The 21930-nt window shown below is 39.5% G+C and overlaps 1 protein-coding gene across 2 annotated transcripts in view; it reads left to right on the top strand.

Annotated features, from left to right (window-relative positions):
• rgs3a (regulator of G protein signaling 3a) overlaps window positions 1-21930 on the top strand; it is a gene marked incomplete at its 5' end in the record, with an annotated part of 149079 nt that overhangs the window by 51873 nt on the left and 75276 nt on the right. For both annotated transcript variants that reach the window (XM_080510106.1, XM_080510107.1), the window contains 6 exons: window positions 14-446; window positions 2327-2366; window positions 2652-3031; window positions 4561-4638; window positions 8712-8823; window positions 13995-14038. In XM_080510106.1, coding sequence (XP_080366232.1) covers window positions 14-446; window positions 2327-2366; window positions 2652-3031; window positions 4561-4638; window positions 8712-8823; window positions 13995-14038 — 1087 coding nt within the window. The remainder of the gene's footprint in view (window positions 1-13; window positions 447-2326; window positions 2367-2651; window positions 3032-4560; window positions 4639-8711; window positions 8824-13994; window positions 14039-21930) is intronic.

Raw genomic sequence — 21930 nt, 5'->3', positions numbered from 1 at the left:
TATCTTGTTGTAGAAACAGCGCCAATGAAATCACAGTGGTGGTGTGGCGTACAGGCCCATCGGCGAAACCCAGTTTTGAAGGCCTCATCCATCGACCCTCCTACAAGCCCTCCGCCTCAAACTACGATGCCCCCTCACCCCCGACCCGCAGGCGTGTGCCAGATGTCTGCGCGAGCAAAACCCCCCCAGCCGTCCCTCCTCTCCCCGCCCACCACCGCGCCACCGCTGCTCGCAGGCTGCTGGTCAACGGCTCCGAATCCGGGAACAGCAGTGGGATGGGTATGGGTACTCTGGCGTGGGGGGCCCAGGGGGGGTCGGCTGAGGAGCTCGACGGGAAACCCCGACTCCTCCATCACCCTCACACTGCCACACTGAAGGGAACCAGGGTGAAGGCCTCTAACGGGGACAACTACATCATCCTAGCACCCATCAACCCCGGAAGCCAGGTACCGCAGACTGGTGGTGGGCTGCATCTTCATCATCTTCTCCGTCCTCCTCATCCTCACCATGGTCATATGGTGGCTCATCCTAGATATGTGTCCTTGCCTTTCATCCCCGGTGCTGGTAGATAGACGGACTGCATGTACATCATGTCTGGGCCATTTGGGTTCATGTTGTCTTCATTATTGGAGCTTTACCTTTTTTTTTTTAACACACCACATATTGCCGTTGGAGTCCAGTGTCTTGTAAACAGATGAAGTGATACAATAAAAGAAGAGAGGGCAAAATTACATGCAACTTATATATTTTTCAAATATCTTTTACATTACATTAGGGAAGCAGTGCACCTGTACATGACGCCATTTATCTGACAGATATCCTATAAATACATTATATATGTGCCATATACATCAACAATTTAAAATAATAGTTGTGTCATACAACAAAGAGAAAGAATTTCTTATTTTAAATTATTACTTTATGCATAATTAATGAAACATTCACTAATCCAAGCGTGGTCTGCTGCATAAAATACAGTTTCTGTTTAACATGCATGTACATGCACAGTATGACATGTATATGACATTTTATACAGTATGTGCTTCTTTTTGCATCCAGTGATCTTGTATAAAGATTTCATCTTTTAAAAAAAATAAAAAAATAAATAAAACAAATGTTAAATCAAAAAAAGACTGATCTGAATTCCTCAGCTAACACCTGCGCAACACCACATTACTAACCTGTCTGCCGGCACGGGGCAACAAACATATTGAATCAAATGATTCAGGATGAGTTTGAGACCCTACAGCTGTCGATCGGCCCCGAGGTTCATCCTGTGGTTGTACCGCTGTTCAGTACACATAAAACACATTGAACTTATACTTCGAATGCCATGTGTAGCTTTCATAATGAGGTGCAATTGCCTTTCTTTTCCTGTTCTCTGGATCCCTGCTTGTTAGTCTGTCTGTGGTTTGAAGTGGAGTGCGTGTGGTTGTGTGTGTGTTTCCCTCTGTGCTTCTCATACTGTCCATCTTCATCTTTCTGCTTTTCAGGCTTTAGGTTCAGTTAAAGGACACGACTGCGCTTGGCAGAATTGTGCAATGAACAGTCCAAAACAAAAGCTCCAGTCGATAATGTCGAGAAGGGCACAAATTGAATCGGAGAAATAGCAGACAGTATTTCTTAAGGAGAAATAGATTCATGCCGTCACCTTCAATTTCCTTTCAAAATTTTCAATTTTCTGTTTGAAATAAAAAAGACATTGAAAAAGGAGGCAGGGATTTGGTGAGATTTTGGTTTGGCTGAGCTTAATATACTGAAATCCCTGTGGAAATGGGTCATGTTGGTCACATACCATGCAGACACACTTCAGCTCACACACAAAAAGCTTTTCAAGCCTCTGCTGCAGAAAATAATTATACCAATAGGCTGCCACAGAAGATATAGTCCTAAACATTTAAGAGTTTCAGCTTTTCATCTTTACTACTTCAACAGAATGCAGTGTGTGACGAGTCCTACCAAGTTATGTCATGCACAAATCTATGTAGTATTCTATAGCTTTGGCAATTAAAAATCTAAAATATATGTCTAATGGTGGAAAACAATAGGAAATAAATATCTGAAGAGGCTTTTTCACAAAAGAACTGTTCTTTGATTTCTCAAAACACCATTGTTGACAATCACCCCGTCTCCAAATATTGCCCACATGACATCATCAGCGTCATCGTAGAGTTGTGTGTCACTGTAAAACAAAACAATGGCATGTCGTCTGCTTCGTCATTGTTTTAAAACACCTTTTACAGAAATTTTGTTATTGGTGCAGTTTTAATGCTTCTGAAATGAGCCTAACCAGTAATGATGTGATCTCGTATTATTGTGCTTTCAGATCTTGAGGCCTGTTTATCAAGACAACCAGGGAACCTTAGGTAAGACGCAATGCATTGTTACATTTGGAGTCAGGTTTGATAAGTTGGAGTGAATATTTAGCTGTTCGACATTCAAGTTCTTTTCTTTAATCAATCAAATAGTCTATTTCCTTCAACTTTTGAAACTCCTAAATACTCTCAAGTTAAAATGACCGGAAAAATATGATAAACATGAATTTTCTTCTGAATGATAGTTTTCTGACTTTACATTTGGCCACCATTTGTGGCTTGATAAAATCTCTCTTTTTTTAATCTTCAGCTGTATCCCCTTCTGTATTTTTTCAGCTGCCAGATTATATCCCACAAGACAAACCTCTGGTCCGCAGCCCCAGGGGGGGGGTGGCAGCGGCAGTGCTGGTGGAGGTGGTGGTGGGTTTTCTGGAGGGGGTGGAGGTGGAGGTGGAGGTGGCGGTGGAGGTGGCGGTGGTGGCGGTGGCGGCGGCGGCCTCTCCAGTCGCACTGGCTTCCTACGTCGATCCAACAACTCCAAAATATCAAAAGGGTTGTCCACCTCTGCCAGTGCCGCCACACCCAACTACCAGCAGCAAAACGCTAACTTTGCCAACTATCAGAACTGCACAATCGTCCGCTCACATACTCCACATGCCAATTATGGATACGTCAAAGTGGCACCCAAGATCCTGATCTTCCCCATCTTTGTTCAGGTAGGCCGGTCTCTGTCTCTTGTCACTGGTATGTGATTTGTTCATTTTTCAAGAATGCATCAAATGTTAAATTTGAAAAAAAAAAAAAAAACATATTGTGGAGGAGGAACAAGTATTGTCCCTAAATCATTGAGCTTATGAAAACTGTCTGTCTGCCAGAGAACTCCAAAACAATACGGCCAACTACTTAATCTAGGAAAACATTTTGAAAGAAAGAAATTACATACACACAGAGCTTTACGAATTACAAGTACCTTAACAAGTAAAAAAGACTGATGTAGAGAAGGAGTGTCCCTTATGTATCGAGGTCTTAAAGCAAATTGGTCCATCAGGGAAGGGCAGCCAATACAGAGCCAGGCCTGCTGTACTTCACAAGTGGAAACAGTCCAGTAGTTTCTAATAAGAGAGGAGGCAGAAGCCAGGCAGAGTCAGTTGGAGACACAGAAAGTGAACCAAACACTGCCTCTGCTGCAGGAAAGCAACAGAAGTAAAATACAAATGTAATAAGTAGGGATTGAGGACAGAGAGACATAAAGAAAATCTCCCAGCTGCACATCCAAGGTCAATAGGTCATAATAATCCTCTTAAAAGCAGCCTTTACAAGTCTTGCAGGCAGACACGTGTGATACTGTATTACATTGCACCATGCTAGATACAGTGTGACAGTGTGCTTTTGCAGATTTGGCTCAGGAAACTGATGTTTGGTGTTGCCGTGTTATGAAATCATTTTGACCTTTCTGTTTGAGCTTCCTAAATTTTGCATGTGGTAATGGTGCCATTATCATATGCAACACTTTTTACATATACACACTCCTCTGTAAATGCACTTGAACAAAGGGCTTATTTTGCTGTTCAATTATGATATATTTGACCATGTAATAATTGGTTATTACTCCAAAACTAGGAAGACGAGACAAGGTATGCTAACATTTGTATATAACGCTGAATTCTCACTTCTACATTTGCACCATGCAAATGGATGTTATATGGGTGGAAAATATGGTTACAATAGCTGCAAGCTGTTAGATGTTACTCTCCTGGGCTCTTTATTATTTGCAGAAAATGCAGACACTCCGGTGGCACCTCACATTATTATAGATTTCTCCATGACTATGGAGAGTGCACGTTTTGCATAATACCGATGTTACATTTACTCGCTCATTGAATTGGCCCTTTGTCATAATCTGGACCCAACAGGAAGTTCCTCCTCCCACGTAGCCACATTGCCTTTTTTTAGGCGACACTGTCACTTCGACCACACGTGGCACGTGTCAACTTACTTTCTGTCTGAGTAGTCAGTTTCAGTCATTTCTTTCATGAAGTGAAAAGACGTCGCCTTTGCATTTCAGCGGACTGACTGAGGCTAACATGGATTCGGTACTGCAACAATTGACCCGTCTTAAGTCTTTGGTTCCATCTCTAAAATGTGTTGTGGGCCACGAGAAGCTGTTTAAATTGAAGGTGTAGCTTGTTATAGACTTGTTATGCTTGTTTTGCTGATTTATCTGAATGATCTGTTGTGTGTTCAGCCTCTTGACCTGTGCAGCCGAGCTCTCATCATATCCGAAGAGATGATACTCCATGAGAGCCAACATCACTCTCTCAAGGTATGTGACATGAAATGAATTATGCCAAAGTGACAGATGAACGGCTTTTCCATTTGTGATTAGAACGTATGCATGCTTAGATACATTATATATTGAAAATAAATGTGTTTTTTTTTCTGCAGAATATAGCTGTACAGCTGATCTGAGCCTCATTTGAAAGCTCATATGTCACTTCTGTACAGGAATTGTTTTTGTTACCCCTTTGGATGAATAAAACATCATGCAGATTGCCATCTAAGACTACAGTCAAGAAAAGCTAAAGAAAAAAATTAATCTGGCACCGAGTACAGTTGTGCATGAACTTTAAATGGAATATTATTTTCTTTATGCACTTACAAAGAGTTTTATTAATTCCTTCAGTGGCATTGTCCTCTAGGGTTTTTCTCCAGTTTCTTCAGACTGCAGGAAACAAATAATACTAGTGGCAAACATTTTTGTCACAACTACTTATGTGAGTTATTTATTTGATCAAACTGAAAGCGATGGTCCATTGCATTTGCCCTCAAATGTTAAAAATGTGCGTGTGTTACAGAGACATGCGTGCATCTGAAGAAGACAAAAGTATGAAGCAACATGTCTTTAGGAGGGAAACGACAGAGATGAGGAGATGTCTGAATAGCTCTCATGAATTTGTAACTTCTCTGAACTCTCAGGTCCACATGAGTCAAGGAGGATTAATAATAGATGCGTCTGGAGAGCACCAAAGATCTGGCTGGCAGATCAATTCTGTTTTATGTATCAAAGGGAGGAGTAGTGACTTCAGCATGTATTAATCATCCCTTCACATCACGTTAAGATCACCTTGAATTTTCTGCATTATGTGGTGTCTTTAAATATAACCCTTATTCCGGTGAAAGTGAGAGGTTTGTAATAATATCAAAGGCTTTCACAAGTGAAGGGCCATCCTTCAAGAAGTGCCATAGATATCAATTATTGACTTTTATTCTGTAATTCCACATCTGTAGGAAATAGAAGCAAGTAAAAGAATAGAGCAGCACTGTTAAAATTTGCAATCGAATTTAACATGTAATGTGGAATGCTACAAATAATGACAAGTCTGTAATGTGATCATATATATAATATATCAAAGATTGAGAACTGATGTTTGCATTATATTATCGGGTCACCTCAATTAATATGCAGCTACGCAGAGAAAAACTGCAATGCAGATTAATTTTCAGCCCCAGAGTTGGAAAAAGTTAAAATATCCACATTGTGACTTATAACATCCTGAAAATAATACTATACAATTAGACAGGATTTGATATTTTAATGTGTTTAGGCTGCTAAAACAAGTCATTGGCGTTCTTTGCATGTCAAGTATAATAATATAGGAATGTTGGACACGAAGAAACGTATATTTTAGTTCTTTCAATGCATTTATCTGATGGTCTTTGCCGTACAGTCGGTGCCCTGAAGCGCAGCAACTGCTGACATGGAGGCGTAATGCTGGACTCTCTCTTCTGTCCGTCGTAAAACAAAATATTTAGCAGCCACGCTTTATCAGGAGGGAGTTTCTCTCCACTGTGCCGTGTGTTTTTAATGACCTCTGTGTCGCGTTAAAGCCTGTCTACTCTTTACCCACCAGCGTTGGGACGGTTTATCTGGCAGCAAAACAAATTATTCATACAAATTCATGTTGCTGTCATCAAGAGTTGTGAGCAGGAATAGATGCAAGATAAGGTTTGATTAAAATTAAATGAAATTCACTTAACTGATTAAATCAAATGCTTAACGCTTACACGATAAAAACTAATCATCAAACCTTTTGCTTTTTGACCTTCTCCGGCTGCTGTTGGATGGGTTGAATGCAGAGAACAAATTACACAGAATGTTGGTTGCATGTGTTACAAATATAAAAGCATTCTGAGAATGTTATCTGGTGCAGTCATCGAATAAATCACATAATGCTTTGCCCTATGTCGTTGGCCGTATGTGACAAGCGCACATGAACTCATATCTAGTTTTACCCAGAAGCCCGTATTCAAGATGGATTCGTGAACTGAGCCATCAGCCGTACAAAACTGAAGGTCATGTCTGTTTTTCTGCCTGTCTTTTAATATTTTTAAAAGCAGCAGTGTCTTTTACACCAACTTTGCACCATTTTTTTCACACAAAGTGTCACACCGGTGGGAAGCAAGTGATATTGTGACGTTTAAATACAGCCAGTGTTGCACCTTCTCCAGTGATACCATTATAAAAGCAATGGGATCAATAGAATCTAGCGTCATTTAAAGTAATCTAACTTGCATATTTCTTAACATAACCTCAAACCTATCAATTATTTGACGTGCTGCAGAACATCTACGACCTGTGTCGGCTTGACGAATTATTCAGAATTCTTAAAATTAAAAAGGTTTCCTTTTAAATGATCTGCGCTCTGCACATAAAAGTTATGCATCCACTAAACAGTTGTGGAGGAAATAACAAAGAGGTAATATGTAATCTCTTAGGTTTTAATAGAGATTTTATTTTCATTTAGAGACATTTTTAAAATATATGAGATGAGACATGTTTGATCTTGGTAAGCTTTTTATCAAATACAAATGCCATATAATTATGTATGTCTTTGTAAATTTAATAAGCCATTATTATGGAAAAAAACAGAAAGCTTTGTAATTACTTGCAGTGCCATGGTAACATTTTCCAATTTCCATGTATTATTGTCAGTGCCCTGCAAAAGGTTAAAGTAATCAGAGAAAATCTCTTTTGTCTTCCTGATTACAATATCAAAGAGGACATATGTGATATATTCTACAGAATGGATTAAAGTCATTATAGCAATCAATTAGAGCAAAGAAATCATGAGGAAGTTCATTTGACCATGAAAAAAAAACAAGCGATTGCTGTGATATTAATGATCAAGTGTGTATGAAAAAGTCTGTCATAGTTGGAAGTATTTGTTTTTGTATGCAAGGTTTACATGCATGATGCATGCAGGTCAGTTCCTCCCATAAGCAGCAGTTTGCCTCATATGCTCTGTGTGTTTACTCACCTACATTTTCTTCCACCCACCCACACACACAGCCTCCCACACGCACACACACATATACAAACGTGTACAGTCTAACCACATGCTGGCGACATCTGAAATACCCTCGCTGCTATCTCACCCTTCAAAGGAAGCTACCAAAGCAAGAAGCTTTGTCTTGAAACATTGCTCATCGACATGAATTGCACTGTGTCCTGTGTTGCGTGAAGAAGCACTGGCGCACATAAGTATCCGCTGTGCGTAAATTGGGTCCATTTCTTCTTGCTTCCTTTTCTTCATTCCTCTACCATTTGTGTCAGGCTTCATTTGTTTTCATTTTAATGCTTTACTGGTGTGACTTTTCTCACCTCGCCTCTGAACAAGCATAAAACCAGTCATGAGCTGACATGGTGAGAAATTTAGTCAAATCTTCAAAGCAGCTATTCTTATTCTGAGGTGTGGAAATAGGTTGTTTTTTTTTATATTGCTTTTTTGATGAATATATTTGTTACAGGTCCCCACATTGAGCTATATTTTCACACGAGCAACAATTTATTTCCACTGATATTCAGAGTTTGAATGATATGTGGAAAACCAGTGAAAGATGGATGCACATGGAGATTAGCTTGCATGATCTCAATTTAAGATTATTATAAGAGTATTTCAATAGGAAGACAAAATCAAAGGCATAGAATAGGCTAGATGAGAATAAAATATTTATAATCAAGTAGAATTGATATTTGGGATTAGTTTTGAATTAAGCCAAAATACATTGAAAAGTTTATGTTTACCTATATTCAACAGGCTTAATGTACAATTAAGAATATTAATGATCATAATCTCTTATATTTTAACTGTATTTCTCATTCCCGGACATTGGGGACGGGTTATGTGCAGGGTCAGATCTGGTTAGCATTCAGTGGTCGGTCGGTGCAAATACAAATAGTTTCCAGATGTGTTTATAACGTGTGAAGCCGCAGTGAGACTGAGGAAAATGCCAATGTGAAATGAGATTCAGTCTCGCTTGCGCTCCTTCCCCTCTGCTGTTTCACTTTGCTCATTCGCACTTCTCATCTGAACCTTCCTGCTCCATCTCTTTCAGGTCACAGTGTTTGTCTACAGCGACTTGATGCTGGTGACAAGAGAAACTGAGCCAGGAAGGTGTAACGTACTTCAGAGTCCCCTCTACCTCCGACAGTTGCGGCTCCAGGACGGTACGTATGCAGGCCTTAAAACACATGTTGAGGGAACTTTTCTCAGGAGATTTGTAAAATGTTGAGACGTAGAGCCTCAAGCATCCATTATTTGGCGATTTTGTCAATCAACACGAAAATGCTTGCATTGGCACATAGAAAACACAGAAAAATGCCAAAAAACTGCAACACAGACAGAATTTCCAAACAATCTTATCTGCTTGCTACCATATAAAACCAGATTTGACTCTTTGGAATCGGAAAGGAAACATAAGGGACACAAAGTGCACACCCAAAAATAAATACACAGTGCCTTGAATGCAGAGATATTTTCAGTCAAGCTTAACCAAAAATTTATTTATGGAAAGGCTGCATGATTTCCTGTTGCTTTGTCTTTTTATTTCACCTTGGTGTAAACAATCATCTCCTCGAGTAGGAGAGAGAATAGTTTGGCCGCCAGGGCCACACACAGCTGGGGCAAATCAAATAAATAGGCCCGGCTGTGAATATCAGTGTTTAGACTGTTGGTAGCAGACATGGGCATGGCCTGGAGGTGGGAGGACACAGTTATTCCCGTAAAAGTGATTTTACTGTCTCTTTAAGAGGACAAGTTTCCTAATGTTTGAAGTGAGTGTTGTATGTGATAGCGAAGTGACATTAGAGTCAACAAGAGGTCAGGATAACAGAATGGATTTATTGGGAATTGGGTGTTAAGAAGGCACCATTGTGTCAATATAGACTGCTCTGTCATAGTGACTCTATATCATCCCTCTGTGTGGTATAGGAAGAGCCTAGTGTGTCTTCAGGCAGGGATTGTTGATTTCAAACTCATTTAAACTTTGAAGCAAATGGTAGTATTAAAGAACCTCGACAAAACTTTTGCCTCCAAATTACGACAAAACAATTACCTCATCCTTGACATGTTTTCTTCTTTTGTTTTCTTTGCAACTTTATTGATTTCTTTGCTCCTCACTGATTGATAACATTGTCTTCTTTCAACACCTCATTAACTTTTTCTACCCCGGAGGTCCCTGCACCCGGTCCACAACCAATCTGTTATAAAATTGAAACCATTTTTAAACTTTTGTCAAGCCTGATACATCATTATTGCAGAGTAATGCTCCTGCTTTACGTGCTGTTAAATTGATGTCTTGGAGCAGGCACAGCCAATAAAAAAAAAAGGTCTAAATTGTCAATGGAAACAAAATGCTGACAAAAAAACAAGACTGAAATCCACGACTCAAGAGGCAGACAAATGTTTTTGAAAATGTATTCAAGTTAAAGAAGAAGCTTGATTTCATTGCACAGAAAATATAAAATATAATAAAGTAAAAATATACAATCAGAATATAATACAATCAATCCTATAGAGTAGAAGTGCAGTTATTGCAGCAGTATACAAACTGCGTGGGGACAGCGAGGGAGCCAAAGGGGGTGTGTGTGTTTCAGTGTGTATCTATTCTTCATTGTATGTGTCTGTTTGTTTATGTGTTGTGGAGCTGTGTGTGTTTGTGTCTGTGAATATAAATGGTTAGAACAGACTAGCAGCCAGTTTGTGGTTCCTGCAGCAGTCTCTTTACAGCCACGTGGATGAAGCTGTGAATATGTCTGTTCGGTGCGGCCTCCAATGGTTGTGAGCCTGCCAGAGTCGAGGTTGAAAAGAGTGTCGTGGGCGGGAGGGCAGTCAGAGTTCGGTGCGTGAGTGGTCAGGCACCAAAACAGATGATGGAGGTCAAGGAACATGAGGTGGAAAAACAGTGGACAGACTCCTGGAACATATATAGATATGTACAAAACACGCGGCGTAAAGAGAACTGGGAACTGTCTGAGAATAGGTTCAGCAGCACCTGACAGTCAAGACTGAGGGAGCACAAAGTAAGACATTAGGGGTCATGCGAGGTCAGACAAGCACTTGAAACCACCATAATCTGGAATATGAATGTGCAAATGCGAACAAATAACAAGAAAACGCAACAAACCAGACAATGAATCAGTAAGTCTCAAATCTCATGAAGCCATACTGTATTCACGGTAGAACAATGACAGCATATGAAATGATGAAAAGAAAATATTTTACTGTGTCAAAAAGAATTCCAGCTTGAGTGGAACTTGATAACTGCAACGAATCTCAAAACTGTTGAGACAGAGACAGTTGTATTGCCGCAACTTACAATCAGGGTGTACAGCTCTGGTTCGCACCAAGCTCCGATAGTCAGGCCAAATTTGGATTCATCTGACCTCAGAGCAGTTTTTTGGCTCAGCTTATTTTAAAGACGGCGCCCTTTTCCATGTGGCTTCTTCTTTGTGATACAGCTTCAATTCAATTTTGTGGATCACACTGCAAATACTGGTGATTTCTGGAAGTTTTCCTGAGCCCAGGCAGTGATATCGAGTTGGAGAAACAAGCCTATTTTTAAGACAACACTGCTTAAATGTGGCCAAAGACCACGTTAAACCTTTAAATATTTCTCTGTTTTATGTCCATTGGTATTCGGATGAGTAGAACTAAATCCAAAAAGTGATGAGAACACAACCTCACCAAAGTGGTGATGGTTGGGATTTCTCTTTCACCTGTCGAGCTACTACATGTTGACCAGAGAATTACACTTGTGAAGGGGTCGCCCATGTTGAATAGATGGAAGAGTTGAGGCCAGAGGAACAACTTTCATTAGGAAAATATGGTATTAGTACATTTTAATTGTGGAACTTTTTTTTTTAAAGATGTGTTGCTACCATAAGGTTCAAAATGAACTGATATTTTTCAAGTTATTCTGAATTATACCCAAATAATGCATATCAAGCACATTTACTTTAAAGCTACTGACTAAATCAACACAAGAGCAATGGGTTTCTGTTGAAGATGTCGAGCCGAACTTGTCTTTCCTCCACACAGACACTGCTGGTCTCCTCCGGACCACTTCTGACCTCCACCCTGTACCTAAACAATCAGTGATCACCAGGGTGGCGGTTCAGTCAGGTTTGTGTGTCTTTGGGTCTCACGAGGACCCACATGCACAGGCACAGAGACACACACACACACACACACCCTGCTGCCTGTCATTGTTATTTCGCTTCGGCAGCGTCACTCAGGAAAGAGGCGCCGGGGGATTGTGTTTGTTTCAGTGAGGGTGTGTTTGGCGTGTGCGTGTGTGTGTAATGACACAGTGCGAGTTCAATAAAGGGGCTTTCCTGTGTTCATGTGACCCCGATGCTTAGCTGAGGAGCGTGGGAAACAATGAGAGTGGAAGAAAGGGGAAAAAAACAAACAAACCACAAACACAAATTACCACATGTCAGTTTAAAGATCACCGTTCTACTAAACTGTACCAGGGCTTACCTTTTTATCGAATGATATAAAAACTCTTGACAGTGGCCAAGGTTTTTATTTTGGCAGAGAGAGAATATGTCTATACTGTAAAGGCCATGTTAGTTATCTAAATGGAATAATAATTAAATGTGAGTGACAGTCAATTAATCTGGTTATTACACCTCTGACACTTCAGTTTGTCCCTGCTGTCTGCACAGTGTCCCAACTTCTCAGGTGACACCTATTCAGATTTGAGCAAGAAGCCACACATACATTAACATGTCTGTATAGTGATTCAAGAGCTCGAAAGCATTTGACCAGGATTTAAAGAAAAAAAAAGAAAAAAGAAACAAACAACATTTTGAAAAATAAAATTGGTATGGTTGTCCAAAAATACATTATATGCTTTCAACAAGCCTCTGTTACATGTGAGACCACGCTTTTTCAGTTTACAAACGATATCCAGCAGTGACCTCTGCTGTTGAAGATGAAGAGACACACATTTGTAGAGTTGGTTGGGGAGAGTGGTTCGTGCTGACAGTGAAGTCATGCTTAGTTATAGCATGCTTAGTCATGCTTAGTTAGATTTGCATGTTGTCTTCGCTCTGGTTACACTGGTTCTCTAGTTACACTGCAATGCTGCCTGTTTAAGTCCTTCTGGACACATGAGGTTTTATATTATAAATTAAAACATATTGGCCAGCCTATGGTTTATAATAATTGTGTTGTTTAGAAAAGTGTTTTTATTAACCTCATTTTTGCAGGAGCAATCAATATTGTTTAATGTGACAAAAAAAATATTATGTTTTGGCATTAGTACATTTTATAATGTTGGACTTGCCAGTTAATAAATAAGACAAATGAAGAAAAAAAAAGCAGTTTTATAACATACATTTCTCAATTAATGTTGATGTCAATGGAGAAAGCCTCCATTGCTAGAATGTTAGATAAGGAACGATAACCTATGAGGAGAAAAACCCACACTTTTGAGGGGTCAAATAACCTCAACTGCTATAAAGACAATTATTCTTGTTGTGACTGTAATTATATTCAGGACTTTGAGCTATATTGTAACTTTATGATTGTAGATTTGTTGAAAAACCTTTTTCTGAAAGTTGGTGTTGAATATTGTCTGTGATTGAACTGTACTGTTACCATAATGAGTATGATTTAATAACAAAGCATTAAAGTGGTCTTGGATTTTTGTAGACAATCTGACTGGTGGAGTTCTACGGGATAGGAATATAATAAGCAAAACCTATTTTTGTGTGTGAGTTTATAACACTCATGAATCAAGTTAATCGGATATAGACTCTGGATTTATACACATTCCTGGAGGTGTACTCGACGCTTTCATGATACACAAGGGGGAAAATAAACAGATTAAGAATGATTACATTGGTTTTTGTGCTTTGATCATCACACCTGTCATTTTGCCCATTGTAAAATCCCATCATACATTGAATATAATGTAGAAACTATACTTAAAACTCAAGATCAGTGGCATCAATTCACCATCTGACCAAACAGAGATTCATGAGCTTACAGTAGACAGACAGATAAATAATTTGGTCTTTATGTGTTTATGTGAGAGTGTGTGTGGGGCTTATATGAAGTAAAATAGTCATAAATATCACCACAACATATAGATTTTGTGGGTCTGTGTTGGAGTGTGTGTGTGCGAATATACGCTCGATTAAAACCATTTATCTTGAGTCCTGACCCACAGGCCTGTCTCACAAAGCTCTTCACCAGTGAATTATGAGACTCTGTGAGGCTGATCCACAGAGAACGCTTTTCATCAATAAATGTATTCTGCCAAAATCATGAACGGAAATCAACAATACTGCTTTATGTACGATACCTTTCTCACTTTGTTTTGCAGATTATGCAGAAGAGCTGAGATTCTACCTTATTCACATGACGGAGGTAAGGAAAAGAATTGTGTTCCACTTTTGTCTTTGTGTGTTTGTAAGACGAAGGAAAACAGAGAAAAGACTAGGGTGAGGCAGGATCTAATGTGAACTGTCTGTGAGCCGGAGGGGCAATTGTCTCTGTTGGAAATTACATTACATGGAGGACACAAGGATTAGCAGAAAGCACTAATGAAAATGTCTTTTCTCTGTGTGTCTTGTTCTGATCTGACTTCTGTCTCAGACCTGCGTCTTTCACACATTCTCACGTTTTCATCTACATTTGAGAAACGTGGTAATATAATAATATGATAAGCAATAGTCCTAAACGTTGTTTAATTTTTCTGATGACTTTTTGACTTTCAATCAATCAATCAATCAATCAATCAATCAATCAATCAATCAATCAATCAATCAATCAATCAACTTTATTTATATAGCACTTTTTTATACAACAAGGTAATGCAATGTGCTCAACATGATTTAAAAACAGTGCAAAGAAAAAAATAATGTAGATAATTAAAAAGCAAATGAACCTACACTAGCACTATGCTTTTTTCACTCAACCAATCAGAAGGCAGTGTGGTAAAATAAAAAAAGTGTTTATTTTTGTTCAGTGTATGTTTCAAGATGAAGAAAAAAATGCACATATCACTGAAACAGGCACATAGGTTTTTAGGCAACAGAAAGCCTAAAAAGCAACTTAGAAATAGACAGAAACAGGGAGTGTACGAAAGCTGTTGGACAGATAGGATCTGAGTGTTTCGGAGGCTTTTGAGCAGCTGTTTTCCCGGCAGCTCGGCCATAGTCAGAGTTTATTTGCAGACGATGGTAGACAGTATTTCTGCCCCATTTTCCTCTGATGTCCTTCCCTAACAATGTGAGTCTTTATACCCATCCAATGGTCATTTTTTGTCAAGGGTGAAATGTTGCAGTCAATAAATGACACTCCAAGTCTCCTCATCCTTTTAAGGTTGATGTACATCATCACCTTCTTGCAGCAGCTTATAATATTCTCTTTCTACACTTCTTTGGATCGAGCTGCAACAACCCCACGAGTTCCACCACGTTGTGCAAGGGTGGGGATCTTATATGTAGCATATCTGATGTGCATGCTTTGTGTCTTGAAACTTTATCAGACCCATCTCTGGCAGCGCCATCCTGATATAAAGCATATCGTCGAACAGAACATGAGAAGTGTTCTCCTGATGGTGGATGTTTACATCACTAACATGTGAAAATAGCAGAGCTGCAGCCAGATTCAGGACTCCTGCACATGCAAAGAAATATACTGTAAATGTATGGCACAATGCAAATCCCTAACCAAATAAAAGTCTGTTCAATATTGAAGATTTGCATAAAATGGCAATATTCATCCATGTACTGCATAGTTACTACAGAGAGCAAGCATATTGGACTTGTAACAACACCTTGAAAAAGGGACAAGAACCTCAAGCTACCAAATGGATAATTTAGTATCTCAGAGGGAAGTAATAAATGCAGACTGATTACTCTACCTCCCGTTTTTCCACAACCTGGTGAGATTACATGTAATTACTCTTAATTGTAATGACCACTGATTTGCTGTAATTCAATATTTGTGAAGTATTGCATTTGATCCCACAATATATATACTCACGTTGTGCTGAAATAGAGACGGCTTCACCTTAAGGGTTCTCTATATTGCTGAATGTTGTATTTTGACAATGGGAAACTAAATCCACAAACGTAGCTCATTCTGTATTGGATTTCTTGACTATGGGATACTGACAAATAAAGGCGAGTTGAAATGGCATCAAAGGGGATTTTTTTTAAGGTGTAAAAAAACCCCCCACATTTTTCTACTTTCTTAGTTTAGATGCATATAGAAAATAATCCTGCAGAGGATAGTGGGAACTACTCTCCCCATGATCCGTGCATCCTCTCATCTGCTGAATTAAAATCCACCAAAAGAATCTGCTGTCACCTCACACAGTGAGAGTGAAACTCACAATTAACACTAAGCTCGCAGGCCGGGTTTAGCGTTCAGGGCTTAAATAAAACCAGGACCAAATTAATCTGGTTTAAATTAATTCACACTAATCCGGTGGCTTTCTGAGGTGTGATTTAGTTCCAGACTAGAGAGTTTCGTACTACTCAGTGAGAGTGCTGGGGTGGAAGGTTTTTAATGGAGGTTTTAGCAGCGTGCTTGTGTGTGAAACTGGAGTTTGACCCCTGATACAGCATGGAAAAGGGAAAAAAGAAAGCATTAAACAAACTACAGTGAAAATGAGAAGATGCTTTTAAAGGAACTTTATAAAAAGTTCCCCATAATTGAAGACAAACATCATGATTCAAACCCCCCCCCCCCCTTCTTGTACTCGTCCGTTCTGCATCCCTCCAAGCCCCAAGAACCAACCTCGGCACTATTATTATTATTATTGTTGTTATTATTATTATTATTATTACTATTATTCAGCATCATTGATGTGTCAAGGTAATCCATTTTCAGCATGCACCATGAGACATACAGCCTTTAATCTGAAGTTAAATTTGCCTCTGGCCAGGTTTGAATTTTAGTCTTGATTTAGACTTGGATCAGCTCTGGTCTCAATTCAAGAAAAGAGATTACTTAACACTAGGACATGTCTGAGAAAGCCATTTTAGTAAGTCCTGGTTTAAAATGCGATTTAGTCTTGACAATGCTTAACGATTACTTTACACCAACAAAATGAGAAATGGATTTGACCTATAAAGTCAATTTCAGACATAATCAGACAAAATGGAAGTTTAATGTTTTGCCCAACAAAACTTTGACAAGTAGACATGTTGAGGTGTCAGATGAAGCCGCTCAAGACAACTGGCCCTACTCCCTGTGTAAGTTTCTAGTCCATTATAGAAAATAGAAAATCTCACACTCACATCAAGAGCTAAGTTTTGGGCTGTGGGAGAAAACGGAAAGAAATCCATACATGGACGGGGGGAGACATGCAAAATTAACACAGAGAGGTAGCCAAGACCAGCTACATTTTTCTTTAATCGAAAGAAAATTTGAAATGAGACTAAAACATATTCAGTTATCTCTCTGCTCTGCAATTAATAGAAGTCAGCACATCCCACACACTGGCCCTGTAAAATTGCCTTTTCCCATTCATATCAATACATTTTCTACAAAAATAATTGCCACTTTGGATTTGAAAACAGCTCTCAGAAGTCTCCTCAAAGCTGCAGTAAAACTTTTGAACTCATTTTTCAAATTAGAGCTTTTCAAGACGCAACACTTAAAGGTCTTGGAAGGTTTTCAGAATATAAGCCGAGGGGACGGCTCAACTGTTGAGAAACCCGTCCAGCCACTGTGACTCGTCTACAATTTGTTTCAGCTACAAACGTCTGCTGGTATGGTTAATCTTTTCACCGAGCAAATCCCCCCACAAAAAACCCCAGCCCGCTTTAACTGCAGCCACACAGGCACACACGCTCATATTGTCACAGTATTTTCTGCTTTGAAATGTGCTACATAACCTCATTAGCAGCTTATGAATCTTTTAAAGGGTACTTTTTTTTCCCCCTCTGAAATTCCAGACAGAATGTGAGGGCCCTGATAAGTGTCCCACAGGCGGGGAAAAAGACGAAAGAAAAGGCTCCAATATTATTCAGACTATCCAATTAGGCAACATATATAAATAGAAGCACTTACATAAGACAGCATGGGAAATGTAGAAGGTTTGATAAACTTTAAGCCTTACTTTGTGTTTTACCCAGCATAGAAACAAGAACTGCACGACTGGCTGTATTAGTACCTTTGCCTTATATTTCAATATTTTACATTATTTCTCAAATTCTTATTGTCCCTAAATAGCTAAATAATGTATTTGAAATAAATAGATAAGTACAACGTTTGGAGAATCTGACTCCCCGGGCTTTATATATAAAGCAATTCTGTACTCGTCTCCAGTCAAGAATCGCTTGCTGCGGCTTCCTCTGCATGCAATTTGTCTCTTTCTCTTTCTACACGCACACACGCACGCCCGCACGCACGCACGCACACATACACACACACACACACACACACACACACACACACACATACACACACACACACACACACACACACACACACACACACACACACACACACACACACACACACACACACACACACACACACACACACACACACACACACACACACACACACACACAGAATCAGCAATCATTTGTTATAGTTGTTACACCTGTCAGCAGTTCATTTCATACCTGGGGGAAGTAACAGTAGCCACAATGAAACACAGCGTCCATTTCACTCTCTTTTTGGCTCCTTTCACTCACATATAACGCGAGAAACACTAAGAATTTGACAATTGCAAATATATATATATATATATTCAGAAATATAAATATTTGCTCTCCTCTCATCCTTTAATTGGCAAATATTTAAATATTTTTGGCTGAACATGAGCAGCTGCTCAACCACTGTAGTATTCATTTATCTTTAAGTGATGACAGTCTTTACAAGGTTGCTGACCTTTTTTGGTCCCTGTGGTGAGGCGCATTGGTGTGTGAAGTGAAGGAACATGTGAGCGTGGACCAAGAGAGGGATGAAAGAGATACAGAGAGGAAAACATATCAAAGGGGACTTAGGGAAGGGAAAAAAAAATTCTCTAGAGCTCTTCAATCACTGAAGGGTTGAACTCTGCTACCCATAGACGATCAAGATATATCTAAGTGACCCTGATTCTCACTGCTCCTGCTGTATTTGTTTGTGTGTGTGTGTGTGTGTGTGTTTGCTTAAATTAATGATGGGTGTGATGTGATGGTGTTAAATTGAATCGCTCTATCTGTGCACAGGTCAAGAGCAGAGAGCGAAAGAAAGAAAGTAAAAAGTTTAAATTTTTGGTTCTTTTTCCTAACATTTCATTAATATTCTCACTGATTCAGTGGAATTGTCTTATCATTTGTTTGATACCTTTTTTTTGTATGCATGGTTGATTTTTTTTCTTTTCTGCAGGATATACTGAGTTTATTCCCTGTGCAGGCCTTTCCTCTCTTCAAACATCTCTGCTCTGTATCCACCATAAAAGCGGAAAAAATCCAGACATTCGCTCAAGTAAACAAAACACTACATTTCTGTAACGCCGCTACAGATAACTAGAATTATGCTTGCTGAATGCAAGAAAAGTTGGAAAATCAACACATAAATGGGAACATCATATAAAAACAACCACAAAAATGTTTTTTTCCCAACTCAACCTGCAATAACATTAACTTTGCATGTGTTTTATCCATATCGGTGCAAAAAATTTAATCTCAACAGTTTTGTACATAATTGTGAACATGATATGGCACTTGCTTTTTATTTTGATGCAAGGAGCTTGTTTGGATTGTGACCCTTTTGAATCACTTAAGAAGCTTTAGCACAGTTTGGGGTAAATGTGACACAGACCCTTACATTTTTCTTCCATAAAACTTGTTTTTCCGTAAAGCAGTGAAAATTGTACTTTCACTTTCATCGCCAAGTCCACTCTCTTTGTCTGGTCCCGCTCTTCTCCTCTGTTTCTGGAGGTCGTCCTATTTTAGCACTTGCTCAAAACGGATGTAACCTAGTTTCTCCGTGGAAGATAAGTGTGTGTGTGTATGTGTGTGTGCGTGTGTAGGAAGAGGGATTGTATGCAATTGTGTCTCTTTAAAATCGAGTGTGCGTAAGCCTGTCAGCGACGCTGGAAGAAAGGACGCAAGACGGTGTTGTGTAGGGAAAAGGGAGCGGCTCGAAGAGACAGGAGAAAGACGGCGGGTGAAAGTGTTGACTCGAGGAATCCACCGGGGGTCAAAGCAGAGTGATCATGGGCAACCTGGCCGACCGCTTTGGGCCTAAGAAAAGGTTCACAAGGGAAGCAAGCTCTCTTCAGCAGCACCTGCTCTCTGACAGCGGGGATGTAAGTCTAAGAATATATTGAAAAGACTTTAGTGGCTTCATTAACTTTTACAGTTCAATTCAGTCTCAATATATGTAAAGTAATACCATATGACATTGTGCTTTGAAGGCCATAGATAGTTAGCTATTACTTTTTCAGAACTCTGTTCCCAAACTTTCTGCATAAAAGTTGTTGTAGTGGTAAATATGCTAATGTGTCTGAGGTTTCCAATAAGTGTGTGGTCACTGATTTTTCCACCATTTCCTTGAAATTGCCATCTTGGCACAATGCATCCTCACTAATGACAATTAAAAGCCATGAATAATCTCCACTTACCAAAGCACAGCGGTAACAGCGAGTGAAGCGACTTACCTCGTTTTTAACACAGCCTGCTTGCTGCTCATTCGTATCACTCATCACATTTGTTGCTCTTAATTGGCCTGCCATTACAGACAATTTGACTCTTGTATCATGAATGCAAATCATAATTCACACGTGGGGTTTGCAGTTATCGGTTTAGAAATATTAATTGTGCACTCGTAGCGAGTGAGGAGATGCGACGATTGAGGAGAAACGAGATAAGCAGATGCTCCACCAAACTAGGTGAAATCACAGTGTGAGAGTTTGCATGTGGGCTGTGGAGCTGCGAGGGAGCTCAGTCATCAGGCAAACACAGGACTGCTCTGTGCATACAAATATTTTCTTTTTTTTTGTTTTGCAAGCATCCCGTACTGTAAAAGGTCAGAGTGTTCCCCGTGCAGTGTGTTCCAGGATGACGTCTCTGTGACGTTTACAGACACGTCGAATAAGAGACTCACTGTTTGACGCTTTATCCAGATCTAAATATATTTTTGGACTATTGTCTCTGAATAAACAGCAGCACTTTTTTTTTTTTTTTTTTTTAACTCTATGGCCTGGTTTGCCATACACGGATTAATCCCAGTTCTAGACTAAATCAGATTTTTAACCAGTACTTGCTAAAATGGCTTTCTTTGGCGTGGATTAAAATAGTCTCAAACTGTCCAAGTCTTCAGTTAAATAATCTGCATTCTTGAAGGGGGACTAGAGCTAATCCACGTCTAAATCAAGACTTCTGTCACACATTTCAAAGTGATCGAATAGTACACGCAGGCCACTAAAGATTAATCAATCTTCCATGAACTTGTTGGAGGTTCCTGCCGGTACATTATTTGAGTTCTATTCATTACAAATCTCAGTCCATGCATTAAGTTTTTTGTTTTGCTGTGGTTGAACATGATGTTTGTCTTCACTTATGGGGAAGTTTGTAATAATTTCCTTTAAAAATGTCTTCTCATTTTAACTAAAGTTTGTTGATCACTTTCTTGTTTCACGTCTCAGGTCATAGTCCAGTTCCAGACACACACAAGCTGCTAAAACTTACATATCAGTACACTTTCTTTTTTCCCTTCTCCATTCTAGATCAGGAGTCAAATTCCTTGATTATCTTAGTTTGAGACTTTGTACTGAAACTCGCTGATTTGAAGTCAAACGGCATCTCAGAAAGCCACTGGATTAGTGCTGATTAATGTGAACCACATTATCTTAGTCCTAGTTTTATTTAAGCACTGAAGGTGAGTTGAAATTTGTCGTAGCTGTTGGGTGCATCATTGACCGCATGACGTACGGGCTGTCGCCTGCAGTCTGAAGGCAGGGCATGAATGATACGCACCTAGAGGCTCTTGTCAGCAAAATATCTACTTTATGGTAGTCATCCATAACAGGGCCAGGGCAGGACTCGTCTCTCTGGGGTCTAATTGAACCGAGTTGTAACCCTCTTCCTTCAAGCTGTGCCACAACTTAAAGTTTGCTTTGCTTTTTGTCTGATTTAATATGCCAGCACAGATTGGCAGGACTGTGCCTCAATAGATCAAACTATAATCACTTCCACATCTTAGTAAAATGATTGCACTGAGATCTATGACAAAGACGAATTGTTTCCCCCCCCAAACCTGGTCTAAACTGTGGTTTATCACCCCATGCCATTGGTCAGAGGGAA

The sequence above is a fragment of the Blennius ocellaris genome (genome assembly GCF_963422515.1).
Source record: "Blennius ocellaris genome assembly, chromosome: 15".
Taxonomy (NCBI): Eukaryota; Metazoa; Chordata; class Actinopteri; order Blenniiformes; family Blenniidae; genus Blennius; species Blennius ocellaris.
This window is presented reverse-complemented; position numbering and strand designations above follow the sequence as displayed.